This window comes from Dicentrarchus labrax, unplaced genomic scaffold (assembly GCF_905237075.1).
Source record: "Dicentrarchus labrax unplaced genomic scaffold, dlabrax2021, whole genome shotgun sequence".
Classification (NCBI taxonomy): Eukaryota; Metazoa; Chordata; class Actinopteri; family Moronidae; genus Dicentrarchus; species Dicentrarchus labrax.
The window spans coordinates 11,226,634-11,241,892 of NW_026136705.1; the positions used below are offsets into that span (position 1 = coordinate 11,226,634).

Here is a 15,259-nt window from a genome sequence, read left to right on the forward strand (position 1 = left end):
AAAGATTAGATTAACTAAAAATACTCTGGTATGGTTGGAGAAGATCTGAATGTTTGATATACGGATGGAATTTGAAAAGGTCTGGCTCTGATAATGCAGCTGACTCAGAATAAGCCTGCTTTTTGCATGTTTGAGCTTTCTAATGTGACAGCAGCTCCACATGCATTTTAGAAAAATACAAGCTAATAACAAATGGTCAATAATCAAATCAAGTTAACTCAGCCATCCGTTTTTGAAGAACAGGCTGCTGTTCTTTCCGCCCACAGTAATATTGTTTTGGTGCTCTCCAGAGCTGCAGCTGCAAGTTGTTTTTTTATGTATGAGTTGTTCCAAGAGCATCCTTGCTCTTTTGGCTTTAAAGCCTTATATTAACGCCCCTGCAAGGTGAAGTAAGAGCTTAGAGTGGTGTATTTTGGACTTGATTCTAACCTTATTTTACCTGCACTGGCAACAGGAGGTGATGTTGGCAGGGCAGTGCTTTAGGCCTATACCTACCTACATGGAAACACAGTAATACTTGAGAAAAGTAATAAAAGGTGTCGCTCCCTCTTGTGTCTAGTGTTAATGTAATGCACACTGACTTGATAGCATATCATATGCTTAATAGACCACCCGTGATGGCTCCAGTTCTACACTTTTTGCCTGATGTTGCAGCAGCAGCTCTCTTAAAATGCAGTATATTTTGACCATTCTATCTAATATTGTCAATTTAACTTGGTATAAATTCATCTTAGTCGATTTTTAGAATATTTCTCACACATAAAGGTATTTAATAGGCTTCAATATATTCATCTTAATGTCTGAAATGTGACTTTAAAAAAATCAGTTTGGGGCAATCCCACGTACCCAGGCTTGCTGCAGCGGCCATGGTTTCGAGTATGACCTGTGGCCCTTTGCATGTCATCCCCTCTCTCTCCCCCGTTCTTGTCTGTCTTGAGCTGTTCTATCAAATAAAGGGAGAAATATTACCAAAAATATCTATTCTGTTTCTGTGCAGGTGGTTTGTGTCTCCGAACATGGTCTAGCTAAAATCTCTAATCCGTGAAGCAGCAGCAGCCCGCTAGCACTGAGCCAAGATGTCCAGTAGCTCGGGCTACCCCCCCAGCCAGGGGAGCTTCAGCAGCGAGCAGAGCCGGTACCCACCACATTCTGTCCAGTACACCTTCTCTGGCACGCGCCACCAACAGGTAAAACCTTCCTTCTGCATTGTTGTTTGAGCAGACTTTTGTTTTTTCAGCTTGGTTAGTTAAAACTTAAGGAGTATGTTTGACATTGCTATATATGTTCTCTTTTACAATCTGAGCTGCACGTTGGAGGAGTACTTTTACTTTTACTTTCATAAATGGTCTGCTAAGTCACTCAACATGCTCATGTGTGGTTAAGCAAGAGCCTAGCTAGCATTTGAAATAAGAAGGATGATTCTTCTTGGTGATTTGGGGCTCTGGTGAGACAGCCAAAAAGGGATGTTAGGTTCAAGCTAAGGTATGTGCGTGCTGTGAGTGAGTTGGGTTCAGACTTTAAATTCAGATTCAGGATTGCAAGTAAAATTTGAAGCTAAGGGGACTAACAATAGTTTATTTACTAAATCTATTAATGTGTTGTGGGGCAATCTCGACAGAAGTGAAATATTTGCGCAACAAGGCCTTTTGGCTGTACCCGCTGATTTCCCGCTTCATACAGAAAAAGAGCTAGAGGTGGTGGCGCCGCCTACCTTGCCATATTTGATGTGGCTTCAGCCCAAACTCTGCTGCAGCTGTAACAGCAATTTTTCTGCGTAGACAACCTCCGAGTGAAATCTATTTTTATGACTTACTTAGTTTAATGTTAAATTAAAATGTAATAAAATAAATCAATACTACTGCTAGTAAGTGTGATAAAATAGTTTAGATTTTCAGTTCAGTCATAATTATGCAGCTCTATAAAGTTTTTTTATAGTATTTCATTGTATTGTATCCCACTTTACTGTTGACTGTTGTGAATATTGGATAATGTTTGTTAGCTATTTTATCATACTTCTTAGAAGCTTACTTTCACAGAAAACTGTCAGCAGTACATTTCAGGGCATTTAGATTGTTTGCTTAAAACTGGGGAAAAACTGGAGTTTTCCTGTAACTGCATTTGCTTGTTCAGGTTTGTTAGGAGGTCACACTGTGCTGATAACATTTGTGTGTTCTTTACCCAATAGCTTTTTGATAAAAGCTTTGGAGTATTAAAAAGCTTTGAATCAATTTTCTTGACATTGACAAAATCCATTTTGTTGTGCCAGATAACAGCAGTGATACTGGTTCAATAATTTCAGTGTGCACTGACTGGTGAGATGTTTTAAAGAGGGGTGAAGTCTTTGTTCACTTCCGGGCAAGCGCTGGTTCCACAGTGTACTATCACATGTGTTTTTTATTCTTTCATCCTTCTGATATTGTGGTATTCTGTCCTTATTGGAAGCTACATGAGCCACTCCTCCTGTACCTGCTAATACATGTGTGAACCTTGTTATTTTAAAAGAGTGACATAAGAACAGTTGATTTGTTTTCAACATTTAACAATTAGACATTCAAATGCTGACATTGTGTCTATGTCTTATACCTAGAGCTTCATAAAATGTCCACTGAGTTCATTAGGGATTCTGCCTTAATCAGATTGAGTACAGCATAGAGCTTACAGGAAATGGGGTGGGTGAGAGGGAGGGTGACATGAAACAAAGATCCCTGGCCGGACTTGAACTGGCGACGTTGCAATTAAATTGTCAGTGCTTCAAACCCGTAGGCCACCAGGACACCCCTTAGACAGCTTTTAACATAGCCCAATACACAATCAGTGTAGTTACTTGTGCAAGTTGAGGGAAAAGGGATTTGACGTTAAAAATGATGCCAAGTCACAGTTGTGTAGACAGCTGTATTGATTAAAACTGAAGCGTATCTGCTGTGACTTTGCCTCTCTGTTGGCATGATTTGGCATCTTTGAAGTGCGTTGTTATAGTTGTACCAGTTGTTGTTTTCTGACCCCCCCCCGACCTTGATCAGATCACTTTTTAAAGTTTTGTGTGGTGTGTACGTCTTGCCTTCAGGATTTCACCGTCCCAGACTATCGGACTCACATGCAAGATCCTCAGGGTCGGAGAAGACCATCCTTATTGTCTGAATTCCACCCTGGAACTGAAAGGTAAGGGCTTCGCTCCATCCTACTGCCTGAATATCTGACAAAGGATAAGTACACCCTCATACGTGACATCCAGAGTAGAAGTTTTTAAATTATTTTAATATTAGGGTCTGTAATGCAGAGTTGTTTTTCCGTTTTCGCTCCCTAAGGGATGCTGTTCCCAGATCATACATCTCGACAACCAGATGTAGCTTCTGATGCGTCCGTAAATTTCTTGTTTACTTCTGTTCTTCAGGCCTCCAGAGAGACGCCATGGTTACGAACAGCAGTTTCACTCCATCTCAGCGCAGTCTGAGCATGAGGCCTTGGATTCTAAACGCCCTCGCATGGAGACTGTTGCTGAGTCCCACATCAGCCGCACCCCTCCCACAGCTGGGGGTATTGTCCTGCCCTTAACCCATTCAGTACAGGACAGTCTGAGAGCATCTGTGGAGGTAAAAAAGGTGGGCCCGGTTCCTCCTCTCTCCTTCTTCCAAATTTGGTTTCACATTTGTTTTCAGTTGATTTTGTCCTCTTTATGCCATCATGCTGGCGACAGCTGTGGCGAGAGGCATTAGAGTTTCAGGCTGTCCTTAAGGCCTTTCTTCCTTCCGTAGGTCTGTCGGTCCCATGCTTGTGAACGTGACATTTCACGAAAGTCTTGAGGGAATTCTTCAAACTTAGCACAAACATCCTCTTGGTCTCAAGGATGAACTGATTAGAATTTGATGGTCAAAGGTCAAGTTTATTGTGACCGAACAAAACATGTTTTTGCCCATTACTCAGGAATTGATGCTGTAATTATGACAAAATGTCACACAGATTTTTAATGGGACTCAACAACGAAGTTTTACCCACAAGGTCAAAGGGCAACTTCAATTCTTAACTCGGGAACAGAAGGGGAGATTGTGACCATATTACACTGTTGGGCGGGCTCTAAGTTGGTTTTGACACAAAGGTCAAAGGTCACTGTTACTTTAATAAAATAGGTTTTTAGCCATAGTTTAAGAACGAACTGGGCAATTCCAGATTTCACACGTGTCGACTGAGATGGCACAATGACTGGCTTTTATCTTTCCATCTCATCCATTCTGCCTTTTATTTATTGCCTCGTTCTGAATTTCGAGCATCATCAAAATCATGTGACTGCAAACAACGTATTAGAACGTGCCTAGCTAATCATGATCCTGTGAGTGAGTTTCACCTACAGCTCATAGAGAGCCGTAGAATCTAAAAATGGAGAAAACAAAAGCACCAGTTTTTGTATAGTTAAACTCTATATAAGAATCCAGCTTTACATTACAATCAAGTACATGTATTATAAATATTCACTGGAATTATACATATGTATCATCAATATAGTGAAAACCTCCATTTAGTCAACAAATACACTGTTTTATTTAGTTCCTTCCAAGCGGTAAACTGCAGCTTGACTGGTTGGCGGAGGCACCCACACTAATTCTAGTTTGACTACAAACTTAGTGAGGTGACACTTCTGACTTTTACTTATTCTATACGTGTGTACTATTCAAATACTTCACCATGGATGACAGTACTTGTGAACTAATGAAAAATATCTTACGACTTCTCCTATGATTTATAATGTCAGTATGTGTTGTATACTATTTGGAAATCCCCACCAAAATGTTGGACCTTTTATGACACTGCCTTACTGGTGGTTTTTGACGTTTTTCAGACAATGATTGCTTGGACCGGACAGAATCATTCTTTTGTAAAGTTCTTGTACACATCTACAGTTTTTAACAAGCTGAATTAACCTTTTTGTTTTCATCAGGAGTCTCAGTACAACGTCAAAGTGGAGTCCCCGTCCCCTGGTGGACCTACACTACACATGGGAGATGAGCAGGACAGTTCTCCTTCCAAACTATCCAAGGAGGAGCTGATTCAGAGTATGGACCGTGTAGACAGAGAGATTGCTAAAGTGGAGCAGCAGATTTTCAAGCTGAAGAAAAAGCAGGTTAGTTATTTAGTGAAACCTTTGTCTCTGAACATGTATCAAACACAATGGATGTTGTGCAAGAAAACTTGGCACAAGAAACAATTTCACTTGCTATTATAATTAAGCAAACCCACGAGAGGCTGAAGTGATGGTAATTTTAGAGCTGCAATGAGGAGTAGTTGTAAACCACAAAAGCAGAAGTTGTAAAGGTCTTGAAGTTGAAAGAACAGGTTTGACAAGACTGTATCTGAAAGGGATTTTACTTGCATTACCATGGATGTGTTCAGGTATCTGTTGTGATTTCAATAGTTTATTTATTATTGACAATCCAGCCACAATTTGAATAGTAGTATTGTAAAGGGAATAAGATAATAAGAGACTGAAATGTTCAGTTGAAGTGACAAATGTAACAAGTTGTTGTCATCTCAGTCAGATTAATTTGTAGCTGGGGCATAATCTAGCTTTGATTGTTTTCCAGCAGACCTCTTTCCCTCCTCAAGAGACTTGGTGTTCACTCTCTCTGGAGTTAATGTTAGCAGGCTCTGCTCAATGTTAGTGAGGAGGCTGCTAATCCCTGCAGCCTCGCTGGTCTTCTTGGTGTGGAGTTTTAAGGCTCTTATACACTCGCCGTTCCCGACCTGTAGCGCGACAATGTGACGTCACGGGAGCGCCGTAACTATTTATACTTGCGGTGGTGGGCGCAACACTAGTTGCAGTCTTCTCCTGAACAGAGGTGTTGCAACTGAGGGAAGGCTACCAACTTAGCTATTTCTACGCACTAGAAAAAGAAGAAAAAGGTAAACAGTGGCAGACCTCTTTTTTGATTTTCCAAATCGGTCGGGAGGTTCTTCCAAATTTTCCAGCATATGGCCTCCTCTTTTCCAACATTGCCATGAATTCTGGCACCAGTGTGTTCCTTCATTGAAGGATCGTACAGATGCCTGTAGAGGCGCACTTGCTTGGAAAGCTTGCCCTCGAACTCGTCCATCTTCCTGTTTCCGCTTTCGCGCGCTCAACTGGAAAGAAAAAGAGTGGTGCGCGACTGGGCCTAAATCCTGGCGCGCCAGTGAGATCTACGTCATTTTGACGTCACATTGTTGCGCAACAGGTTGGGAACGGTGAGTGTATAAGAGCCTTTAATCAGCGCACAGAGCTCTAGGTTGCAATCGTCTGCACCAACAGTGTCTGAGGCAATTCACCTGAGCTATAAGATGCTTCTATGGCTCAACAAACTTGTGTCCATCGTCTACTGTATTTCTTTTCTTAATAAGATAATTCAAAAACTGAATTTCTAGAGCTACAGGCTTATTTTTTTTCATCTATCTTGATTTGCTTGTTTTTAATCTTGTTTGTGGCCCTTTTTCTCCTGCTATCTTTTTTGGAATCCCGTCTCATTAGATAGGAATGTAAGCTGAGCTTTACTGGGAGAGAATTCTTCTCAGATTTTCAGTTTGTGTTTTCCCAAGATTGTCAGGGATTCATTTGTTTATTTGAGGTATTTCAGGAACTCATAATCTTGTCCCTGTAACCTGGTAGTTTACATAACCTTTAACTTGTAAACATTGACCTAGCAAACACTCACCAGTTCAGCTTATCTGCCTGCATCAGCATTGGCCTCAAAGGCAGACCCCTTCAGTTCTGTTAAAAAAAAGTTATACTGGAACAAGCCTGAAGAGAATCATCTGATAATGCCTGCATGGGCCTCAGATATCTCCTCAGAGATCAGGTCAACACAGTGTAGCTGCATCTATGTTTTCCACCACATATTTCATATGAAAACAAATACAGGTAAAACCATACAAAATGTTTACTTGGGTCATGTATAAAAGGAAGCCCCCCCCATAATTTTCTGTATGTGTTTTGTGTGTGCTATTGGTCGTAATGTTTTGTGTTGGTGTTGTCTCTTAGCAACAACTGGAGGAAGAAGCGGCAAAGCCAGTGGAGCCAGAAAAGCCAGTGACCCCTCCCCCAGTGGAGCACAAGCACCGCAGCATAGTCCAGATCATCTACGACGAGAACAGGGTTAGTGGTCTGCTGCAAACACCAAGACACAGCAACAACAAGCGTCGGATCTCCTCAGTTCTCCCTAGTCATTTTGTTTGTTTCTAAACAATTTCAGCTATTCTATCTATCATCTCTGTGAATCCTCAAAGCTGGAAGAAGTTACCTTTGTTTTTTCAACAGGCCAAGTTAACCCGCTTAGATTATGTGAAGCCTAGCTAAACTGAGAACACCAGCGCGTGGCAAACACAGCCAACTAGTGACAGGGGTTACTTAAAGGAAGCTATTTAATGCTAAACTGATGTGTCTTTATATGTGTCTGTGTTCCGCTCTCAGTACTTTTGTAGTTTCTAACAGAATCTCTGGTTTGGAGTTTAGGTTCACTCTTATGTGCCTGTTCGTACATTCAAATATCAGCCTTATTTTACTCTTTACTGACGGCTTTCTGCCGTATCTGAGCTGTGTTAAGTTACTACTGATGCAAGCTGAACGTTTCTTGCTGCTGCAGCTGCTTTTTTGAGTGGTCTGAGTGAGCTTTTATGGTGGAGCAGCTATGGGAAATGCAATGTTTTTGTCAGAGTTAGCAGAACTCTGCTAATGCACGGTGCGGTTCCTCAATAAGAAAGGAGTGTGCGCGGCAAGATATGGCTGGAATGTTGATCCCCACCCCTGTCGAAAAACAGCATTTGGCATAGCAATGTTTTAATTTTCTGAAATAATATTCAAGCGTGTCTGCTGTTGAAGTACGATGGAATGTCTCGTGGTTTTGTAGGGTTAGAAAGTAATGTTTGTACTGCATGGTAATTTTGTCATATTTCTAAATTTACTTGTTTAATTTTGTTTAAAAATTAATTAAGAATACAGTGCATTAAATCCAAAGTCAAGGGCAGAGGCAGACCTCATTATCTGTGTTCCAGCTGAAACACAGGGAAGTGAGTGTGTGTTTGTGGAGGTCACTGTAGTTCATGTCCGTCAGACAATGTTGTGGTAGGAGAGTGCTGAGACACGCCCTCCTTCTCAGTCAGCCATTAACCCTTTAGGCTGCAAAGCTGCTCCAGTGCTGTGCACAGTTAGCTGACAGTCTGCACTGATCCAGGAAAACTGTTGTTGCTAACCCTATTGATTATACTGCAGGGGGAACATTCTTAATCCCTGTATCATTCGTTCTTTTCATATTCAATTGAGATTCCAAAATCGAAAAATGAAAACGGTTTGTTATTTCGATTATTATTACTGATACCAAAAAACAAATAACGGTTCATTTTTTGTACTTTAGATTTATTGCTCAGATCAAACATAGGAAATGAAATAACGGGCCACAGATAGATTTTGATTTTGATATTTAATTTTTCGCTTTGTGTGAACCGGAAGTTATTGTCTTCTTCGTGTGTTGCACTTGGCAGTTTGCCGCAGTTTCGCAAAGCCTGAAAAAATTCAAAAAATGCAGTGATTGTACTCTGTATTTAAGGACTTATTTGAAACTATAAGGACTTATTAAGGACTTATTTGAAACTGGCAAGACACATGTAGATATTTCTGCTACGCTGCAGCTGATGGGTATCCAGCAATGTCTTGACAGTCACCTGTTTAGTTCCTCTGAACAATCAGAATCATAATCAGAATCAGACATACTTTAATAATCCCAGGGGGAAATTACTTTCGTTACATGCTCCAAATTGAAATAGACATACATATATTAAGAATATATATAGTATAATTTAAAGTCACACTTTCAAATGTGCAAAAAAGTGGAAAGTGGTCGCAGGCTTCCTCTTCACCAGAGGCACATAGCAGGATGTTGGGTATGCAGAGTGAGGGATGTACGACAACGATGATGACGTGCAGGATCTCTCTTGGTAGATGATATGGACAGAGTCCAACGGCCACCAGTTCAGCACCCGGGCCCGAGAGCTGTTTGCTCCCGGTGCAACCCCGGTCCGCCCGGACGGTGTGTAAGCGACATATACGCTCCGGTCCGTAATGTCCCTGTGCAGCCATGCCCCAGCAAAACACACCAGACTCCTGGTACTCTGCGTGGTTGCACGTCAATGCCGTCAGTTTGTACATTCCGTTGCTAGGAGACCGCACATCCACCATAACAAGAGAGGGGAGACTCGGCTTCAATCTTATCTTTCTCCATAAATCCGTCCCGTCTCGACCCTCCTCTCTTCCTCGACGTTGCTTCCCTCCTCTGCATCCCCGGTGTGTTTTCTCCAGAGTTCAGCTGGTAAATCAGCTGCTCTGTCCACTATACCGACCGGCATTAGTGCGATCAGCTGTTCTCCGGAGTAAACAACGGCAGCGTGTCCCGGTGGAAGCAGCATTAAAACACGAAAATGAACACAAAAACTCTCTTAAACACCATCTTTGGAGAGGACAGGACTTCATAGAGTTACAGTGAAAAAATAAGAACGAACAAAAATAGAATAAAAGTTAAGAAGTTAAAGAAAGCAGGCTGGAGTAACGTAACAGGCAGCATGCAGCTTTTCGCACACGTGCCAGGAAAATGAAGATTAAAGATGAATGAAAAGATGAAACTCTCCATGATTGATGGTCCGTGTATGTTTTGGTCATTGGATTTTCTTTCAGAAACGGATATTAAAAACAGAAAACGAGTGCTTATTTGATTTTCGTTTTAAAATACAAAAATTAAAATTGAAATACAAGGCGTTTTCTTTTTCATGGTCAGAAAGGGATGAGCGAACTTAAAAAATTATTCGATTTTCATTTTCTATTTCATATAACAAAAATAAAATCACTAGAAAACAGAAACAGAAAAAGGCCTGTTTTTTCATATTCTGAGACCGGATGTTGTCATTTACAGGACGGTGCTGTGTAGAAGAAACAGTAGGCTAGTAGACTGCGGTCAATCCAGCCGTGAGTCCGATCTCCGTGGTCAAATCAGCCGCACCTAAATGTCCAGTGTACAAGTATTCTCAGCATTATGGTAAATGCGGAGAAACAGCGTATATAGGTTTTCAAATAAAGGTATTTAGAACAGTAAGCTATAATTAAAATATGTTACATTAAAGTGTTTTATGGCCCTGATGAATAAAAAACACTTTATATCAAGTATCTTTACTGCACCAGTGTGGAGAAATGCCAAAATAAAGTCTCATATTTATGCCTCCAGAGATTGCATATTTGACCATATTTGAGGTACTGTAAAAACATATTGCTCAGTGATTCCTGGCTACTGATGGTGTATTTGACTTTACACATATGAGACTACAAACATACTTAATATCAAGCATTTTTACTGTACCAATTTGGAGAAATTGAAGAATAAAAGTCCCATATTTATACTTCCAGATTCCATATTTTCTTATATTTGAGCTACTGTAAAAAAAACTGTATGTGGAACCACCTGCAACAGCTGTCACACTGAATAATATAAAAATAATATGTGAGGAAGAGACAGTAGGTACAATGGTGTTTTGAAGTTAAAACTAATTCTTTTTCCTTTACCTACAAATGGACACAGCAGAGCAGCAAAATAAGAAGAATGTGGACTGGCATTGCATTTTGTGTGAAAAGTAAACAAATTAGAATTGTGTAGGATTTTGTGTTTAGTGTTTATATTATCAAGATGTTATTAAACATTAGTGTGAAATTTTGTCATGATTACTGCAGCATTATTGAAGTATAATGAAAATGCTTCACCCATAGCCTGGAAATATTGAGCAATATGTTTTTACAGTAGCTCAAAAATATAAGAAAATATGGAATCTGGAAGTATAAATATGGGACTTTTATTCTTCAATTTCTCCAAATTGGTACAGTAAAAATGCTTGATATTAAGTATGTTTGTAGTCTCATATGTGTAAAAGTCAAATACACCATCAGTAGCCAGGAAACACTGAGCAATATGTTTTTACAGTACCTCAAATATGGTCAAATATGCAATCTCTGGAGGCATAAATATGAGACTTTTATTTTGGCATTTCTCCACACTGGTGCAGTAAAGATACTTGATATAAAGTTTTTTTTTATTCATCAGGGGCACAAGACTTTAATGTAACATATTTTAATTATAGCTTACTGTTCTAAATACCTTTATTTTGAAAACCGGAAGTAAATACGCTGTTTCTCCGCATTTACCATAATGCTGAGAATACTTGTACACTCTAAATTTAAGTGCGGCTGATTTGACCACGGAGATCGGACTCACGGCTGGATTGACCGCAGTCTACTAGCCTACTGTTTCTTCTCCACAGCACCGTCCTGTAAATGACAACATCCGGTCTCAGAATATGAAACAACAGGCCTTTTTCTGTTTCTGTTTTCTAGTGATTTTATTTTTTGTTATATGAAATAGAAAATGAAAATCGAATAATTTTTTTAATTTCGCTCATCCCTTTCTGACAATGAAAAAGAAAACGCCTTGTATTTCAATTTTAATTTTTGTATTTTAAAACGAAAATCAAATAAGCACTGTTTTCTGTTTTTTAATACCCGTTTCTGAAAGGAAAATCCAATGACCAAAACATACACGGACCATTGATCCTCAGATTTGAAGGCTAACATTAGTTAAACTGAAGAAGTGAATCAAGCTAGCACAATAACTTCCGGTGCATACAAAGCGAAAAAATTAAATATCAAAATCGATCCATGGCCCATTATTTCATTTCCTATTTTTGATCTGAGCAATAAATCTAAAGTACAAAAAATGAACCGTTATTTGTTTTCTGGTATCAGATTCATAAACGAATAAGGAAATAACAAACCGTTTTTCATTTTTCGATTTTGGAATCTCAATTGAATATGAAAAAAACAAATGATACACGGATTATTCTTTCTTCCATTTTTTTATTTCTCTTTTTCTCTTATATTGTGTAGCTCCCCTTTCAGGCAGGTGCAGCTGCTTACTTTTGCTTACAACTGCAGAAGCTACTTAAAGATACTTAAAGAGCAAATTAAATGCATCTAAAAATGTCTTTAGGGCACGACACAAATATGCCTGCTGAGGCGACTGCACATGGTCAACCACACACTTCTCTTTGCTTTTGGTTGAGGCAGCTACTTTGCTGGTCAAAGTCAAAGTTGAACTCCATGTGAAGAGAATGCGAATTTGTGCATGAATGCCTGTGCCCTCATTCAGGACTTAAGGTTGTTATTGAATTTTATGGTTTTCCTGAATTGTTGTCTTTTTATACATGTTACAAATCACACCTTCAATCAGTAACTTCATTGAAAAATTCCAACGGCTCTTAAAATGGTCAGATGTTTTAGTGTTGCATTTATGGCCACGTTTAGCTACTTTTTAAAATCTAAGTTTCCATGCTGTAGCCACAAACAATAACACATCTATAACCCACACATAGTATTGAACACCTGATGGGAAGTTTTTCTAGGTGAAATGCTCAACTTGCTGTTTCTCTTTATGTTTTGTAGACAATAGTCTACTAAGATATGAACTCTTGTTCTTTTTTTTTTTCTAGAAAAAAGCTGAAGAGGCCCATAAAATACTGGAAGGTCTTGGTCCTAAGGTTGAGCTGGTATGTCATTTAATGGTTTGTTAATATATTTTGCTCTTGCCTGAGCTTTGAGGAATAGGTAATGCTTAGCTCAGTGGCAAGTTAGATATTACTGCTTGCCTAGCAGCTAATAATTAATCCACTGCCTGTTCCTGGTCTGCTTTCTCCCTTTTTAGCCCCTGTACAACCAGCCATCAGACACAAAGGTCTACCATGACAACATCAAGACGTGAGTATCTACATTAGTTCCATAGATTAATTTCATAAACATCTGTCAGCCGTGCATAGTGCAAGAACATTGTAGCAGATGATGCTCATCAGACTAACAGGATAGGAACCATCTCAGCTGTTGCAAAGTGTTGCAGGTAATGCTGACCTCAGCAAGATAAAAGCAGCTGATAATTCTGTCTAATCTGATTGCTGAGTCATCCGTTTGAGTTGCCCTACTGACACCAAGGAGAGTGATTGAGAAAGGAAGTGAAAGAACTTGTGTCTGCATTAGGTGTGTTTAAAGCAGAGATGTGTCGGGGGTTGAAGGCCAGGCCGTCTAGGAACAAACTCTTATCAGTGTGTACCATGAATGCAGCCCATCTGTCTCAGTCCTTTATCAGGACGGGGACCACCTCTGTGTGAATCTGCTGTACAGGCCACACTCTCAGGGTCAGCTCTCTCACTATTCTCTCCCCACAGACACAATCAAGTGTAAACAGAAGAGTTCCCAGTAATTTGTACGTGCCACAGTGAAAATAAACAATGATATGTCCGTGAGGTTTTTGATAGGGTGATCGAAGCTATATCAAGCTCTGTCACTCAAAGAACTATTGCAAATGTACACTTGAACAAGCTAACAAGCAAGTAGGGCATTACTTTTTTTTATGTGTTGTGCAACTTTTTAATGCGTTCTCGTGAGTACCACAATCATTTTGTCATTGAACATATTAATATTTTAATGTCACTGAATAATGGCTGTTTTCTTTTAGCAATCAAGTCATGAGGAAGAAGCTGATTTTGTTTTTCAAGAGGAGGAATCACGCTCGTAAACAAAGGGTAAGTGTCCCCGCTGTTAGGAAAGCATGGTGGAAGTTCCAGGTATTTGTGTCAGTGCTCTGGACACCACATTAGTGGCGCCACCCATTTCCATAGTCAGTGTAACAGTCATTTGCACTCAGATGACCGGGGAAATATTATTTGGGACCGTTAAAGCTTTTGATATATGGGATCTCCTGTTTTATTTTTACATGAATATTTTTGCTTTCTTAAAATGCAGAAGGCAGACATGAGATAGTGATTTAGTCTTAGATGCTCACGGAGAGGACACGGTTTTATTATTACCCATTAAAAATGGAACTACTAGTACTGCATACTTTTGTTTACTTTTGTTAAGCTATTTCATTCAAAACCACAAATGTCAACTTAATGCTGGTGCTACAGGGACAGTTACCAAATCAACAAAGTCAGTCAGCTATTCTCTGCGGACTATTAATATATATAAAATTGAATGGCAATCCATCCAAGAGTTGGGAGATATTTCAGTCTCAGCCAAAGTGGTGAACTGACCGACCGACACTGCCATCCCTAAAGCCACGTTGCTAGCATGGCTAATAAAAATAATGCACTGATGTATTTACAGTACAGGAAACGCCCTGATTTCCCCTGTTTGTTGAAAAGTATTGTGTGGGCCAAGAACTGCTTTAATGTGCAGTATAATAATAAATATTGTCACATCAAACAACAGATCTGAGAAATACGCTGGCTAAACAACCGTCTCTCTGTCTTTCTTATCAGTAACCAGTGATTTACATATTTCAGAATCACCCCATGTTGAAACACTTGGCTCTTTCTTTTTATTGCAATAGCTCAGTGAGTCCTACCTTTCTCTGGCTGTTCCATGTCAGGGTCAGACAAACCTTTTGGACAATGGTGGAGAGCACATGGCCTCATGCCAAGAGGAAGGTGAATTGTTTGTCGCTTGCTGCAGAGTGGAAATTAGACTGTATTGTCCTCCCAGTACAGGAGTCTTTCCATATCTTCACTCAACATTTGAACTCTTACACCCCAGGAAATTAGTTTGGTTTTTGTTTTTTGGTGCCAGATAGTTTTTGCCATTTCTCCTCTAGAAATACAATTTACCAGACCAAATAAATAAATCTGATTAAATGCATATTGAGCTGATAATTGATAATAAGCTATTTTTAAGTAGGCTAGTTTCATCAGAACAAACTGTGCCTGGATCAGGACACAGAATTAGGCAAGATTAAATACACCCACAACAAACACAGCCACAGCATATACTCTCTCAACTCTGCTCTCACTTAGTTTCTGCAGAATGTCTTCAAATGGATTTACATTTGTTTTCATGTTCGTTTTTTAAAGATAAATTGCCACACTGATTTTACTGAGAGGTGTACATATTTACAAAATTAAGCATGAATTGATACTTTCATGTTCAGCTAGGTAGTCTGATGGTTAGATTTGAGTTATTCTGTTTCCATTATTAGCATCTTCTTTTTCTCTTCCACACAGCGACCTAGCAACAGATCACATCTACTGCACCTACAACACACTGAGCTCTATTTGTTGCTTCATCAGAAACCTGAGAATTTCTTGACCATTGCACATGTGGTATCTGAACTGTGCTCATTTGGGATCAGTTGTACTTTTTCAGGACACTATGTATGAGACTTTT

The 15,259-nt window shown here is 39.6% G+C and overlaps 1 protein-coding gene across 1 annotated transcript in view; it reads left to right on the forward strand.

The window, feature by feature from the left end:
* The window catches only part of ncor1 (nuclear receptor corepressor 1), a 60,294-nt gene that overhangs the window by 3,191 nt on the left and 41,844 nt on the right, over positions 1-15,259 (forward strand). The window contains exons 2-9 of the mRNA XM_051402136.1: positions 998-1,187; positions 3,065-3,159; positions 3,392-3,599; positions 4,931-5,113; positions 7,004-7,117; positions 12,538-12,594; positions 12,750-12,802; positions 13,554-13,620. Of these exons, the coding sequence (XP_051258096.1) occupies positions 1,077-1,187; positions 3,065-3,159; positions 3,392-3,599; positions 4,931-5,113; positions 7,004-7,117; positions 12,538-12,594; positions 12,750-12,802; positions 13,554-13,620 (888 nt within the window). The 5' untranslated portion in view covers positions 998-1,076. The remainder of the gene's footprint in view (positions 1-997; positions 1,188-3,064; positions 3,160-3,391; positions 3,600-4,930; positions 5,114-7,003; positions 7,118-12,537; positions 12,595-12,749; positions 12,803-13,553; positions 13,621-15,259) is intronic.